This window comes from Pavona decussata, unplaced genomic scaffold (genome assembly GCF_977016875.1).
Source record: "Pavona decussata unplaced genomic scaffold, jaPavDecu1.1 SCAFFOLD_39, whole genome shotgun sequence".
Taxonomy (NCBI): Eukaryota; Metazoa; Cnidaria; class Anthozoa; order Scleractinia; family Agariciidae; genus Pavona; species Pavona decussata.
Window position 1 is genome coordinate 1,365,933 of NW_028145461.1, and position 14,641 is coordinate 1,380,573.

The 14,641-nt window shown below is 38.6% G+C and overlaps 2 protein-coding genes across 2 annotated transcripts in view; both read left to right on the plus strand.

The window, feature by feature from the left end:
- The first annotated feature begins 1,073 nt into the window (after positions 1–1,073).
- LOC146483391 (lactadherin-like) lies at positions 1,074–10,172 on the plus strand. The gene is made up of 8 exons (XM_085106028.1): positions 1,074–1,307; positions 1,791–1,824; positions 3,389–3,684; positions 4,460–4,604; positions 5,524–5,788; positions 7,039–7,294; positions 7,822–7,960; positions 9,853–10,172. The coding sequence occupies exons 1-8, from the start codon at positions 1,230–1,232 to the stop codon at positions 10,170–10,172; spliced, it is 1,533 nt and encodes a 510-aa protein (XP_084962154.1). The 5' UTR covers positions 1,074–1,229.
- Positions 10,173–10,529: 357 nt separating this feature from the next.
- LOC146483392 (uncharacterized) overlaps positions 10,530–14,641 on the plus strand; it is a 72,967-nt gene continuing 68,855 nt past the window's right edge. The window contains exons 1-5 of the mRNA XM_085106029.1: positions 10,530–10,598; positions 10,658–10,796; positions 11,176–11,477; positions 12,582–12,723; positions 13,562–14,008. Coding sequence (XP_084962155.1) covers positions 10,530–10,598; positions 10,658–10,796; positions 11,176–11,477; positions 12,582–12,723; positions 13,562–14,008 — 1,099 coding nt within the window. The remainder of the gene's footprint in view (positions 10,599–10,657; positions 10,797–11,175; positions 11,478–12,581; positions 12,724–13,561; positions 14,009–14,641) is intronic.

The window sequence follows — 14,641 nt, forward strand, 5'->3', positions numbered from 1 at the left end:
TAACCATCAAGAAGATTCCATCAAAGAAGGCAAAGAAAGAAAATAAAAAAAGCTATGGGTTCTATTCCATTGTAATAAAAACTATGTTTATTTGAGTTTCACTGATTTATCACTCAAATAGTTTTTATAAGGAAGGAATGGAAAATTTTGTTTTTTCTTTTAGTCGTTTACTGATTTTCGTGAGAGTAAAGATGTTGCCAATGCACTGATTAATTCATACAGCGTAGTTAAATGTTTAGATTATACAAAGTACGCACCTCACAAGACAAGTCACACCGTTAAAAGCGTAAGCATGATAACATTATGTTGTGCATTATTTATCAATCTTATCCACACTTGGAGACCGGTCAATGACAAAGTTCTTAAACTTTATCCTGCGTCGACCAAGGTGGACAAAATGAATTTTCTCAGTAAGTACATTTTATTCATTTATTTTAGGGTTTTATATGTGAGTTATAAGCTCAAAACAAATTAAAACGTTTTATGGCAAATGACAGCGCTCTTAGTTTAATCGAAAAGCTGAATAACAAGGTAAGGATTAAAAAGTTAAATCGTAAATCGTACATGTGTCACCAACGTAATTAGGAACGGGAGAATACATATTTTTTGCTGAATTGAAATTAAAGTGAGACCTTAGTTAACTTAACTTTTATGGTTTTCGCTTCAATTTACAAAACGTACAAGTGGTATTGTTAAGTAGCCTAAATTAGAGTAATTAGTTTTCATTACGTTCACTTGTAATGACCTTCCAAGGTTACAGCTCAGTTTCAATTGATTCATCCATTTCTATGTTGAAAAAAAAAACAAAAAAACACAAGTGTTCTGGGATAAATGTTCAAGGAATTACTCAGAAAAATACCTTGTCAATGAGAGGTTAACCGCATGGAAATTTTGTGTCCATCGAAAAATCCATTAGCTCTTGAGCATATTTACGGATACAACGGCGAAAGTAAAGCTAAAAATGAACTCCACAACCTGCTTAGACATGGATTGAAAAGAATTGAATATTAAATGAACCCAGATGAAAGAAAATCATTTTCTGAAGCAGTCTGAGCACTTTGGACGAAAGGTAATAGAATAAACGTATCACTAATATTTTATTCGCACACAGTTAATCTTTGTCCTTCTTTCTTATGTTGGCCCCTTTTTGTTTTTGCTTAGGATTAATAAAGAAGTAGCGGGACGAGTCTTCTAAATTACGCACCTTAAACTGAGGAACACTTTTCGCCATGACAACTGCAAAACAGCGACATGACTCACTGGAGAGTCCGAGAAAACTTTTCATCATTCTTGTAGTTGTACTGACGGTAAGATTAAATTAATTCTAGGATTAACTTTCGGCTAATGCCAGCGATGCACTGATTTCCGAATTCGTGAGGGAAAGGGGAACCTAATTGTAAGTCCTGGAAGAAGAGACTATTGTCTAGTTTCAGACTTAACTGCGGCACGCCAGTAGCGAGGCACAAGCTGAGATTCAAACACTCCCCTGAAAGCTTAAGTTTACTCCTTGATATGCGTTTCTTGTCTTAGGGTATGTAATCTTGGGAAACTCTCTGAACACTTAATCATAATTGTCTTGATTCATTGCTCTCAGTGAAGGCAACACCTTTCAGTAGACATCGCGAGTATTTTGTGAGGGTTTCATTCACAGACTTAAGAATTACACAATAAAAAGCAAGACAGCTGATAAAAGGTTTTCTTTGTAACTCCAGTTGCTAATTTTCAGTTTAGGCTCAGGCTCTCTGTTCTTTGCGTCATTGATCTTCAGGATTCTTTTACTTACCTTGCAGATCATGGAAAATGGAAGTGCTTTACTCGTTAAGGGTAAGTGTCTTCAGCCCGCTATTTTGTTATGTACTTAACTTTAAGGACGGTGCCTACTATTGTTACTGCGCATACGTTCTGCGCATCTGGAGATACTCGGGTTTCCTATGGGTGGTGCCTACTATTACAGGGATATTTTTGCGCGCTTTAAAACTATGTGGAGAACGCAGAACTTAGCAAGTGATTTTGGTATCCAAAAAGAAAATTCGGAGTAACCATGCATTTTTCAGAGATAATAAAGCATCAATTTGGAAAAAAGCGCCATACATTGCTTTGTATTTTGCTGCTTTTTAGAATAATTGTTGCTTAGTTATCTTTAAAAAATGCATGGTTACCCCCAATTTTCTTTTTGGATTTCAATAGCCCTTCCTAAGATCTGCTTTTCCCGCATAGTCATAAACTGTGCAAAAATACTTCGGTATTAGTAGGCACCGTCCTTAAACACCCATTAATTCCTTCGTAAAGCAAGTCCCAGTTAACACGTGTTATTACTGGAGTGAGAATGCAACTCCAAGCATCAGTTCAGTTTTGACTCGTATACAGATTAGTTTGACTCGTATGAAAATCCCATCTCGAAATAAAATGCATTCGTGTAAATTGGAATAATCACCTATTCCTCATCGTTTATGCATTTTTGGAGGCTGATTTGCAGCGCTTAATTGTGAGTTATATTCGATGTGACTGGTCGAAATACGAGGCATAAATTAGACCTACCTTTTGAACATTCTCTTGGTAAGTTTAGCCACGACGTGTAGTATAAATTTTGGTACTTTTTCTTATCCGTTCGTGCAAAGCCTCACCTGGGCTTTCTTTAAAGTCTGTTTTCATGGAGTCTTATCCTGACTCGCGACTACATCAGTCGTCGTTCATGCTTCGCGCCTTAAAAAGTCGACTTGTGACAAGTCTGGTCCTCAGCCTGTCAGGAAAGAAGTTAAAATATGGAACGCGATCAAACAAAAGGTTTAGACAGTATTCACCACAAACTGAAACTGAAGCAACAATTTCACAATTGCGAAGTTTATCCCGCGCAAATTATTCATGAGTTTGCGTACTTTTGTAGTGGTGCTTTCAAAGTTTTCCGAAACTGCCCTTGTCGCTGAGCGACTTGCGAAATTTGGGAAAAGTCTATTCTGTTGTTCTACTTTCAAGTCTGTTGTGTCTCACTTCTACGATCAAGAGGATAGCTGACAATCGCAAGCTGCTGGAGAAGCTTGTTTCCTTATGAGCATAAAAGTAAGGAGCACACATAGAAGAAAATTTATGCCAATTTTTTAACAATCCAACACAGTTTGATCTCTTCGGATCCTTTTAGCTGAATATTCAAATTACAGAAAATTGTAGCGAGTGAAAATAATCGAGCTGCTAATGGTTTTCCAAATATTCTAGCTCGCCTTATTTCGTTTTTCATCGAAAGGAAACGCTGGGTGTTCCCTAAAAGTTCTGATAAAGAAGATGATTTTGCGCCTGTTTCCCATAAAATACAGAACAGTTAAAATATTAATCAGAACGTCTTGTGTATGGACTGAATTATATTTTTTTTTTCATTTTCTTTTATTGTCTTTAGACATGTGCAACTCAGCATTGGGGATGGGAAACTTCAAAATCCCACCAGGATCTCTGCTGGCCTCAAGACAATCAAGTCACTGGCCAGACGAGAATGGAAGAATAAATGACACAGTCAGTGGCTGGTGCGCTGGTATATCGAGTGACCAGGAATGGTATCAGATTAATCTAGAAACTGAACATTACATAACTGCTGTGGCCAATCAAGGAACACGCTTGGGTTTTGTGTACGAGTTTTCTTTGGCTTTTAGTCGAGGGCTCGGTTGGATTGATTACATGGAAAATGGAACTATTAAGGTATGAAATAGTCGTTTCTTAGGATGATTTTTAGCGTGAAACCCAGACGTTTGATCAATTAAGTGAAATATTTTAGCGTTAACAACTATCCAATCACCATTTCGTGGATAGTTACCAGAAAACAAGATCAATCTCACCGTGCCGTGAAGTTGGTTTCCTGTTAAACACCTATCCTTGAATTCTTAAAGGTCCTACTTATTGCAGCGACGAATCCTGTCCCTACTAAAATTCACATACACGTCACGCATGAATGGGCTAGTCGCAGGGAAATGTCGCAGAGTCATTCTGGTTAATTTAATTTGGTTTTGGATTGGTTGATTTTTATATCAGTTTTCTTTGCAAGGATGTCTGGTCGCACGGAGAGTACACATAAGAGGAAAAGCACACTTTAAAGTGACAACTTCCCGCGCCTTTTGCCACGAATTCAAGCCAATTTAAATTTGTGAGACTAGTCGCAGAAATCATTCTTTGATCCCAAATGGGTAGTTCACAAGGACGTACTTCATGCTTCATCCCTTGGACTTGTAGGGAAAAGAACCATCGTATGTGTTACTGGATAGCATTTTTTTTTTTTGCAACTGTATTTTTTATTGTCAAAACCAACAATATTACAAAAAAATCAGCAAGTACCAGTTACATCAGGCATAACTAACATTAATTACAAAAAGTTGACACTTACAACAAACTGGATAGTAGCTTGCACAAAAACATGCGAGTTACTGAGGAGAGGTCACAGCCGATGTTTTTTCTCAAGTCCCGTTACGTTTCTTTTCAGATTTTTCGCCGCAACTATGCGCTGAGCTACAGAGAAATCGTGAGGCACAACCTGTCATTTCCAATAAGAGGAAAGTTGATACGACTCTACCCGAAACGAGCTATCAAAGAAGTTTGCATGCGACTCGAAATTTATGGCTGCCAAGGTAAAATGTAGAAAAAAAAACTCTTTTCGTTTTGTTGTACCTTTTATTGGCACTTATGGTGATTATGTGTAATTTATAACAAGTGCAAACTTTGTAATTCAACTGATTAGTGATATGAAATGTCAGCATGTCAAGGCGACTTCTGAAGCCGCTACTCATCAGTCTATTCACCCATGGCCAACCCTTGAATGACTCTAAACAGACCAAAGTACAACATGTTTTTTTTTAGTTTCGTCTACCGTCCATTCGTTTAACGTGCAAACCTTAATTTTTTTCTTAGAATTATAGTACAAGAGTCGAAACTTTCCATAGTCTGATAGGGTTTAAAAAGGCAGCATTTAATACGTCGTTGTACGGAAAGCATACACTTCATGGCAAAATTTCGAAGCCCATAGATCCCCCTCCACAAACTTAGACAGCCCAGCTGAATGCAGGAAGAAACGGAAACGTGTATTTCCCAAATTAAAAGAAGGTGTTTGAAAACGGTGGCGAGAATTCCAGAAACTACGCCAGTAACCTGAGCCAAATCCAAGAAAAGTTAGGAAACAACTAAGTAAAAAGCAGTTGCTTTTGATTACGGACTAGTAAGCGAATTAACAAATGTCATGGTTAAAAGGTTTGGCTAGATACCTTGTTAGTAGACCTTTACGACAACCCCTATATAACACTACCAATTTTGTTTCAGAGACAAACAATAACCCAATTCCTTGCCTGAAAACCAGTTAACCCGCTTATGCAACTAACGACTGCCTTTTGAAGTTTCAAACTTTTCTTTCTTTTTTGACAAATTTACTATGCTGAGGCGAACACTCGAGATGCCTGATTTAAATGACAATAAGCAATAAGCTGAACTGCGATGAGCAATTTTCACCAATATCTCCCCACGAGGAGAGTTTTGATAAGCTTTGTTGCTATTCAGCTTGTCTGGGCCCATTTGGAATCGCAGAAGGAGTCATTCCAAACAAAGCAATGACGTCGTCATCTGTTCTGGGGCCTGGTTTCGAGCCATTCCACGGCCGTCTAAATAGCATGTCAGGGAGTGGGTCCTGGTGTTCAACAAACCTTGATCTGGAGGCATATCTTCAGATTGACCTGGGCGATAGATTTCAGGTCACCATGTTAGGTATACAAGGAAATGCACTTCACGAGTGGATTGTTGAGAAGAGGATACGAGTGAACTGCAGGTACGTTAAATGATAAATATGCATGTGGAGTTTAATGGAAATGACAGTGACAACGAAAGTGGTAGTGTTAATGTTAACAACAGTGACGGTGACAGTGACAGTGACAATGACAAACGCAATGGCAATGGCAATGGCAAGGACAGTGGTAATGGCAATGGCATTGGAAATTGGCAATTAGAATAACATGGCAAAACCATGGCAATGGCAGTAACAATGACAGTAACTATGACAAAGATAATAGGGACTTTAAGAAACCACAACGACCACGCCAACGAAAACGTCGCTTGAAAATATAAGTTCGCGTTACTTGCACCACTTTGCAATTATTCCAATTCGTTCAACTTGTACAATGTGGCCGAACTGTCCAGTAAGAGAACAGGTGGAAACGGCGTTCAAGTTGAAACAGAGATTGAATAATTTACCGTCATATGCTCACGTTCTACACAAAGCCTCGAGTTTAGTCATTTCACGTTGTGGTTTGGCCGAGCACGGTGGCGAAATGTACCAAAATTCATAACGCACGTGCAGGGCCTTTGTTTTTCTCATTATATTCTATTGTTTTGTGACGTTCTCGTTGCCGTGGCCGCAGTAGCTTCTTAAACTCCCTAGTGGCAATGACAATGTCAATGACATTGACAATGGTAGTGCCATTAGCATTGGCAATGATAATACAGTGATAAGTGCAGTGACAATGACAATGGCAATGACAATGACAGTGACGATACAATAGTAAGTGACAGTGACAATGACAATGGCAATTGCAATGACAATACAATGGTAAGTGACATTGACAGTGACAGTGACAGTGGCAATGGCAATGGCAATGAAAATACAATGGTAAGTGGCAGTGACAATGGCAATGACAATGGCAATGGCAATGCAATGGCAATGGCAATGGCAATGGCAATGGCAATGGCAATGGCAATGCAATGGCAATGGCAATGGCAATGGCAATGGCAATGGCAAAGGCAACGCAATGGCAAGTGACAGTGACAATGGCAATGGCGGTGACATTAACGGTAACAATGACAAGGGTAGTGGCAGTGAAATCACCAATGGCAATAAAAGTGAATTTCTTTGTCTAATATTATTTATTTGTCTTTTCATATAAACAGTTCTGTGGCAGAGGGAAATAATAGTCTGAACTCCTCTCTAGCCGAGAACGTCACATTGGCGGACAGCCTTTTGGGGAATATAACACTAGTCAACAAAACAGTGGGACAAAACTCTTCGGCTGAAGCGCATAACAGCTCCGTGACAGAAGGAAATAGGACACTCAACTCATCTCTTTTCGAGAACGTCACACTCACACTGGCTCACAATACAGCGGGTCAAAACACTTCACGTAATGTAACTGCGGCTAACAAACGTGGGAACATGACTGATAATAATGCCTGCTTTAAAACCAAGTACATTTCCAGGAAAGCATTTGTTAAATCGTTTGCTTTATCGTACAGCGACAACGGTAAAGAGTGGAAGATGTATTATGAAGGCGGAGAAGTTAAGGTATGTTTTTGGCACGAAGATCTAGTTGAATACTTTCTTACTTATACTTGTTGGTTGACATTGATACAGTGACGTCCAGGGTAGGTTAATCTTGTAGACAATCACTTTTGCGAGATTCATGGAAAGCACCAGGTGAACGCAAGGCAAACTCTAGGCAAGTGTCAGGTGAACCTTAGACGAACGCAAGGTAAACTGAAGGCGTACGCGAGGTTAACAGGAAATGAATGTAAAGCCACGGTGAAGTAAAGGTGAACCTAAAAACAACGCCAGGGAAAGTTACAAATGGCGGGAAGAACTGCTACCGAGGGACATTGTACGCCTAGTGTTAAGTTTTATTCAGGTCATCCTGCAGCATGCGAACTCTAGGTGAACGCATAGCAGCGAAGCTTACAACACGAACTGAAAAAAAATAAAATTAAAAACCGCGAAGTGAACGAGAAGTAAACACAAGGAACTTGCTTCCAAGCTATTTTCTTCTCTTGGTCAAGTGAAACAACCATGTTTTATTGTATTTTCTCTCTTTATAGGAGTTTCAAGGTAGCACCAACACAAATACTACAAAAGTAGTAAGATTGAACAACCAGCTCATCACTCGGTACCTTCGAATACATCCTCGTGCGTTTCAGTTTCGTAATTGTATGAGAGTGGAGGTCTATGGATGTAAAGGTATGTTATACTATCCTATCTCTCCATAGATTTGCTCTGCTTACACTCACCCCGCCTCAGATTGAACATTTTGCTTCTTGTACAAACAGCACAGTCGAATTACCTACGTTGTCACTTTTTGCGTATTTGACCAATATTTTTGAAATATTTTACGGGAACCAATTTCGGCGATTTATCGGCATTATCTGCTGAGAATTGAACATGCTCTTGTTAACTTCATTACTTGCCAGCCCAAAACAGACTTTTCATGTCATTGCGTTTCCGCTATTGTTAGTAAACAGAAGTTCTTTTGTTTGAAACAATAGACAACAATAGCGGCAGCGCAATGATGTCATGAAATCCAAGATGGTAGCGTCCGGAAAATTTTAAAGCGAAAATCGTATTTAATTGCACACTTGAATGTTATTTCTACTTCTTAAACTAAAATTTAGAATTTAGACGCTATTTCCAACAATTTACCGTCCATTTGTTTTCGGAGCAGAGGTTCCCTTTAAGATAAAAAATGTGCAGTACATAGCACAACTAGAGAATGGAAAAATAATTAGTGCAGACTTAAATAAGTTTTCTGTTTCGAAACGTCTAATGTCCGATGGTAGTGCATTCCAATAATTTATTGTCCAGGCCCCGGCGTAGCAAGGCTAAAACAACTGAGGGGGCTTAGCAAAATGGTGAAACAAAAAACTACCCCCCCTCCCCCCGTCACTCAAAAACAGACTGATTTGGGAGTTTAGGATACAACGAGAACATCAAAAAACCCGGTAGATTTAGTAAGTAAAACAATAACTTTGCACCTGGATCACACTCTTAGGTACATGTTTTTGCCTTTTCTTTAACGTGGACTTTTACGTGAAGTTTCCTAATTTCACGTTTGAAGGAGGACGTAGACAAACGACGACAAATGTTTCTTCCTCTTTTTAAATTTAGAATTGGGTAGTAACAATCCGACTGCAGGAGAATTTTTTTCTCTAGTCTTGAGGACATATTTGTGTGGCTTTTTTGTGTGACAACGCGGGAACACTAAATTGTTATAAACTAAGGACATTTGTATTGCTTAAAATGAGCGGATGTCTTAGCAAACAAGCAGTTTATTTCGACAGCTTTCGCCGCTTCAGATTGGTTGATTTAAATCCATTTTTATTCTTATTTCCGATTCACAAGATAGGAGTGTCTGTTAGCGAAGGAAACTGACCGGTAGTTAACAGACTATTAAAGGTTGTGAAAAGGCACTTGCGGCGTCAGAATTCGACATTAATTTATTTAAATTATATGTTTTTTAGCACATTGCTTTCTAACTTCCAAAAATTCTGGGGGGGCTCAAGCCCCCCCCCCCTGCCCCTCCCCCCGCTACGGGCCTGTTGTCCGTGGGAAGTAGCTGTCATTCAAATGAATCTTAGGGCGTGCAACTATGTCGCAAAAAATCTGTTGCAGTTTCCTTGAAGAGCCTTTAAGTTGCCTCGTTTCAGAACAGACAGTTTTCCCTGTAAATATGTTTACATTTTTCTTTTACATTTCAAAACAGATATCAGATTTGAATTTATTATATCTTGCGTTTACTTTTATATTGGGCAACAATTGTGATATAGACCTTATTCAAAAATGGCTGACATTTTCATATTCTTTTGCGTGCATTCAAATAAGCCTCACTAGCCTCGTTAAAGGTAAAATATTCTTTAGTTTTTGAACTCAAGAACGAGGTTCAGCAGGGCTTATTTGAATGGAAACAAAAGAATATTAAGATGTCAGCCATTTTGCATGGGGTCCATATACTATGTAATTCAGTCTCTGACCGCAACGTTTTCTATTTTTTTTTTTACCAATGAACGATCAGTGATGAATTCCCTCTGAATTGCCAATTGATCTGTCTTTTAGACCATTATTGTTTTCTTCTGCAGGTTGCTCAAACGATCTGGGCGCTGGCACTGGGGAACTTTCTAATGAAGCCATGACAGCTTCCACTTACTTAGGCCCAGGCTTTCAACCTTGGCTTGCTCGGTTGTTAAATCCGGACGGAGCCTGGTGCACAGGCACAAACAGTGGGTCCCAGTACCTTCAGATTCACTTTCCACAGATCCGTGAGATTCGTCAGCTGAGAACTCAAGGGTCTGTCGCTAAAAAAGCGTGGGTGAAGACGTATTTTATACAACACAGTCAAGATGGAGAGAAATGGACAAACTACACAAAACTGGGACAGGCCGAGGCATGCATTTTATGAAAAATTTATCTCTTCTTTTTTTAAACAAACGTTTTGTTGTAACATTATAGATATAGTACATTATAATACAACTCAAAGCAATAAGCAATTATTTTAGTACGATAAAAGTGCAGAGAATTGCATCATGCATAAAATTAATCTTTAATAAACGAAAAGCTGATTACAGACTTGCATCATCGGCTTAAATTATTTCTTTGGCAAAAGACAATGACATAAAGTATTACGGAATACAACATTTATGGATTACAGTTTTTAAGGGCAAAGATTAAGGAAGAAGAACTGCCCATTCTTTCGAATTCGTGACCGCAATCTGTGGTAGAATTTGAAGTGATTCAGTAATTCAGTAAATATCAATAAATGGAATACAACAAGCTTGGCAGTGCCGTCTTGAGAGAAATATTCCATTTCCCGGCTTTTGCTGCACCAGTGAGTTTTTCAGGTAGTTTCGGGTGCCAGCTTTATAAATCTTTAACCTTTTTCCACAGGAAATTAATGGAAACGTCAATGAAGATGGAGTGGCAACGAAAACCTTTTTGCTTCCTTTTATTGCCAAATTTGTGCGAATTCGACCTGTGACGTGGCATCAAGTCATTTGTCTACGGGTGGAACTCTACGGTTGCCAAGGTAATGTTTTGGTTTCTTTTAGTGACACGCACGTGCGTTCTACACAAGCACATTCCGTCCCATAACGCTTCTAGGGAAAAGTGAATAAATCGAGTCGAAATCAAATTTGGAAAATCCAGCAAATCCTACATAACAATGTCATTTCGTAATGATTTCAGTATGCCATTAATGACGACTGACGTATGAAACTGACGTATGGAAACGAAAGCCATTAAAAGATGGTAACGAAAAAAGTTGCGAGATTATTTGCGTTGCAAGAATATCCGAGAATGAAATAGTTTGCGCTAACAGATCAATCTATCATGTTTTCCTTCTAGAATCACTGAGGCTAATAAATAAATACGCACTCCTTAATGTATCGTGTTTTTTTCACTTGTAGCATGTAACGAGCCGTTAGGGATGGAATCACAACGAATAGGAAACAACTATATAATGGCCAGCAATTGGAAGATTGGATATAATCCCTACAAAGCAAGGCTAAATGGCGGCAGTGGGTGGCAGACCTACGGTGATCGCCAGAGGTGGCCTTTCATCCAAGTAAAGGTTTCTTCTAACGGCGATTACACGGTGACTGGAGTTGCTACACAACCCGTGGGTGGTTATGCTGTCAATTCTTTCACGCTTACGTACAGTTTTGACGGTATAGACTGGGTGGATTATCGCGAGAATGGCAAAGTCAAGGTTAGAGGGGTGCTTTTCAATTGTCAGAACGGGCCACTAAACGTGTTTGCTGGCAACGGGACACATCTTCCAAGTCCTTTCAGAGGGCACTCATTGGTTTCATAATGTTTCCTCAGAATATCATATAGTGTTTACAAAGTACATTTTGTATCAGTTTACTTTTTAGAGAAAAAAAAGTTTCTTCGAAAGAGCTAAAGCCATCAAGTTAAGGTGGCTCTGCGTAATATTTTAATCCCAAACCATTCTGAATTTAAAGCTGATTTTTCCCTGAAACGGTGGCAATTCAGCGAAATGTTCTTGGTTGCGTGTCCCTCTACGAAAAAAACAACTTGCCAACATGAAATTCATTATTCGTGGCGTAAGGTGGGTAGGCAGAGTTGCTATTCAATTTTGCTGGTAAAGGTTCCTGGTTTTATATGTATGTCTGTGACAAAATTGGCCTAATTCTCCTAATTATAACTTTTAAGATCTTTTCTTACTGCATCAGTTGCTTGTAAAATTAAAAATGTGAATAGAGTGTTTTCACATGACGTCACGGCGGCCATGTTGGTGTCCCAAAACAAAGAAATGGCGGCCATGTTGGTGTCCCAAACTAAACCTCTGGGAATTGAACTCTATTTTTATGCAAATACTTTCTTTTGTTTCAGTAAACCAATATGGCCGGTAGTCACGTGAATGAAAACGCTCTATAGAAACCCAAAGTGACACAAAGAAAAAGAAATGACATCACACCAGAGTTTAGCGTCCATTCCTCTTCGCAGGGAGCCCTCATATCTATTATGAATAAAACATGAATAAAAATTGACTACCTTTGATTTTGCTCATATTTTTCTATAGACGGAGAGTATTTTGAATAAATTAGGCGGGGTCTTCTAGACCAAGTTGAAAAGCTTGAAAATTCTCCGACCTTGAGACCAGAGTTCCGCACGATTTCAACAAGAAATTAAGTCCCATTCCTTGCAGTATTCGAGTGATCGTAATAAATTATTGAAAAAATGACCGAAGCTTGAGGAAAGATCCGAAACAACAAATGTATATCGAGGGCTCCCTCTGCCCCGATCAAAGTGTAAAGTCCAACTCTAAACAAATTTTTTGTTTCAACAGATTTTTCAAGGATATAAACCCTCAATTCTGACCATGAAGCACGAATTCAACAAAGAAATAACCAAACCTGTTTACATAAGATTAAATGTAAAAGACTCAACGACAACTTTCGGATTAAGGTTTGAGCTGTACGGATGCAAACGTAAGTAATATTACAAACATCTAACATTAATTATTCCACTCACGCTTGTTGGATATGAGATGATTATAGTCAACTCGGCATTACGCACCTCATTGGCTTTGTCATCTCATATCCAACTCGTGGAAAACTTGTTAAATAGATACCACCACCACAACAACAACACCATCAACACCAAAAATGTGAAATCAAATCGTCCGAAAGCTTTTTGCCCGAAGTTTATTTGACTTTTGAAAGTCCGATATAGTCCATTACATATTAAATACCTCTTTTAAAAAAGGCCAAAGAAATTGACGCATCTTAATTCCTTGAGAGATTATTCCATAGAATCGAATAGCACCACTATGACTAAAGTCGGTTATAGGTAGTCAGTTCTTAGCTTTGGTAGAAATTATTCTTGTGTAGCAGAGTGGAGATCATAAGACGGATAAAATATGCACACATGGAAAGAAATACAAGTATTTTTTTTATTACAGTGGACTTCAAGCGAACCATGTTTTTTTTTTCAGTTGAGCTCTAGAAGAATGCCGAGCCAGTTGACTTATCAACATAACAAGGCTAGATACCACAAATGAAACATCTTGGCAAAATTTTGTGGCCAAAGAGTTCAGTACTCATGACGAATTTTTTGATGCCTTCAAACACTGAATTATATATACCTACAAAATTCTTCAGTTCTCTAATTGAAAGAAACTGAGAAAACATCTTGTTCTAGTTAAAATGGAAAAAGATGAGGGAGGGGAGGGGAGGGGAGAGGAGTAAGAATGGCCGACTCGAAAGGCAAGCAGGATACTGACGTTTTGCTTACTCAGTAACTCACCATTGACATTTTGCTTTGCAGGTTTCATTGTCACAAATTCCAACGCAGCTCTTGGTAAAGTGACCTCTCAATCAGGTAATGCCACCAGCAACTCCAGATTGGCAGTCGATGGTAACCATGCCTCAGACATTTCGCTCGGCTCATGCTCCCTCACGACCGTGTCCGAGATACCCTGGTGGCGAGTGAACTTGGCTGCGGACGTGAAAGTGACTGGCGTGTTTATAGGGAACCGTGGCGACGCAAGTTATCGGGCTGAGACAGAGTTAAGCATTAGAGTTGGCTATATCACATCCAGGGGAGGAATCGACAATCCGCCGTGTGGTGGGCTGTCGCATTCTTTCCCAAGAGGCATGGCACGAATGGTCCATTGTAAACCGGAAGTGCCTGGGATATATGTTACCATATTTTCACTGGAAGTTAATTCCACGCTGAGTTTGTGTGAGGTGGAAGTTGAAACCAGTCAGGCAGGTAAGATTTTTAAAGTTGACTACAAAGTCACTTTTATTTGACAAATTTGCTCTATACAAATAAATCATAGAACAATGCATGTTTTAACATCTTAAAATTGAGATTATCTGGGGTTTTTTATTTCTATTTTTAGACATAAATTTGTTTATTTATTCACTTACAGGCACAAACTACACATACTAAACAGTGCAAAGTAGAAAGAAGAAATAATATACAAAACAAAAGTTACAATGACTTACAATCTGCTATAATAGTACGCAGTATACAACAGTACATTACACACTGTATATACAGCCCGTCATGCTAGCAAATGTCAGAAACTAAATGGAATAAAACTTAAAGATAGTTACAGTATGGTAAAATACGCCACAATGTACTTTTAAGTACTTTTTTTAATAATTATACTTTAAAAAGTATAATTAAAAAAAAAAACACTACATACACACTAACAATTTTTGGGAAAAAGAAAATGAAATAATCACTATTTGAATTGAAAACTTACATTAAAGCTACAAAAGGTAGAGAAAGTGTAACAAAGATAAAGCTTATTTGAGATATTAAGAGTGCCTGACTCTTACTTTCGAGAATCGCTGGTCAGGCTTGAAAAATCGAAGCTCGTGATAATTTGCCTGA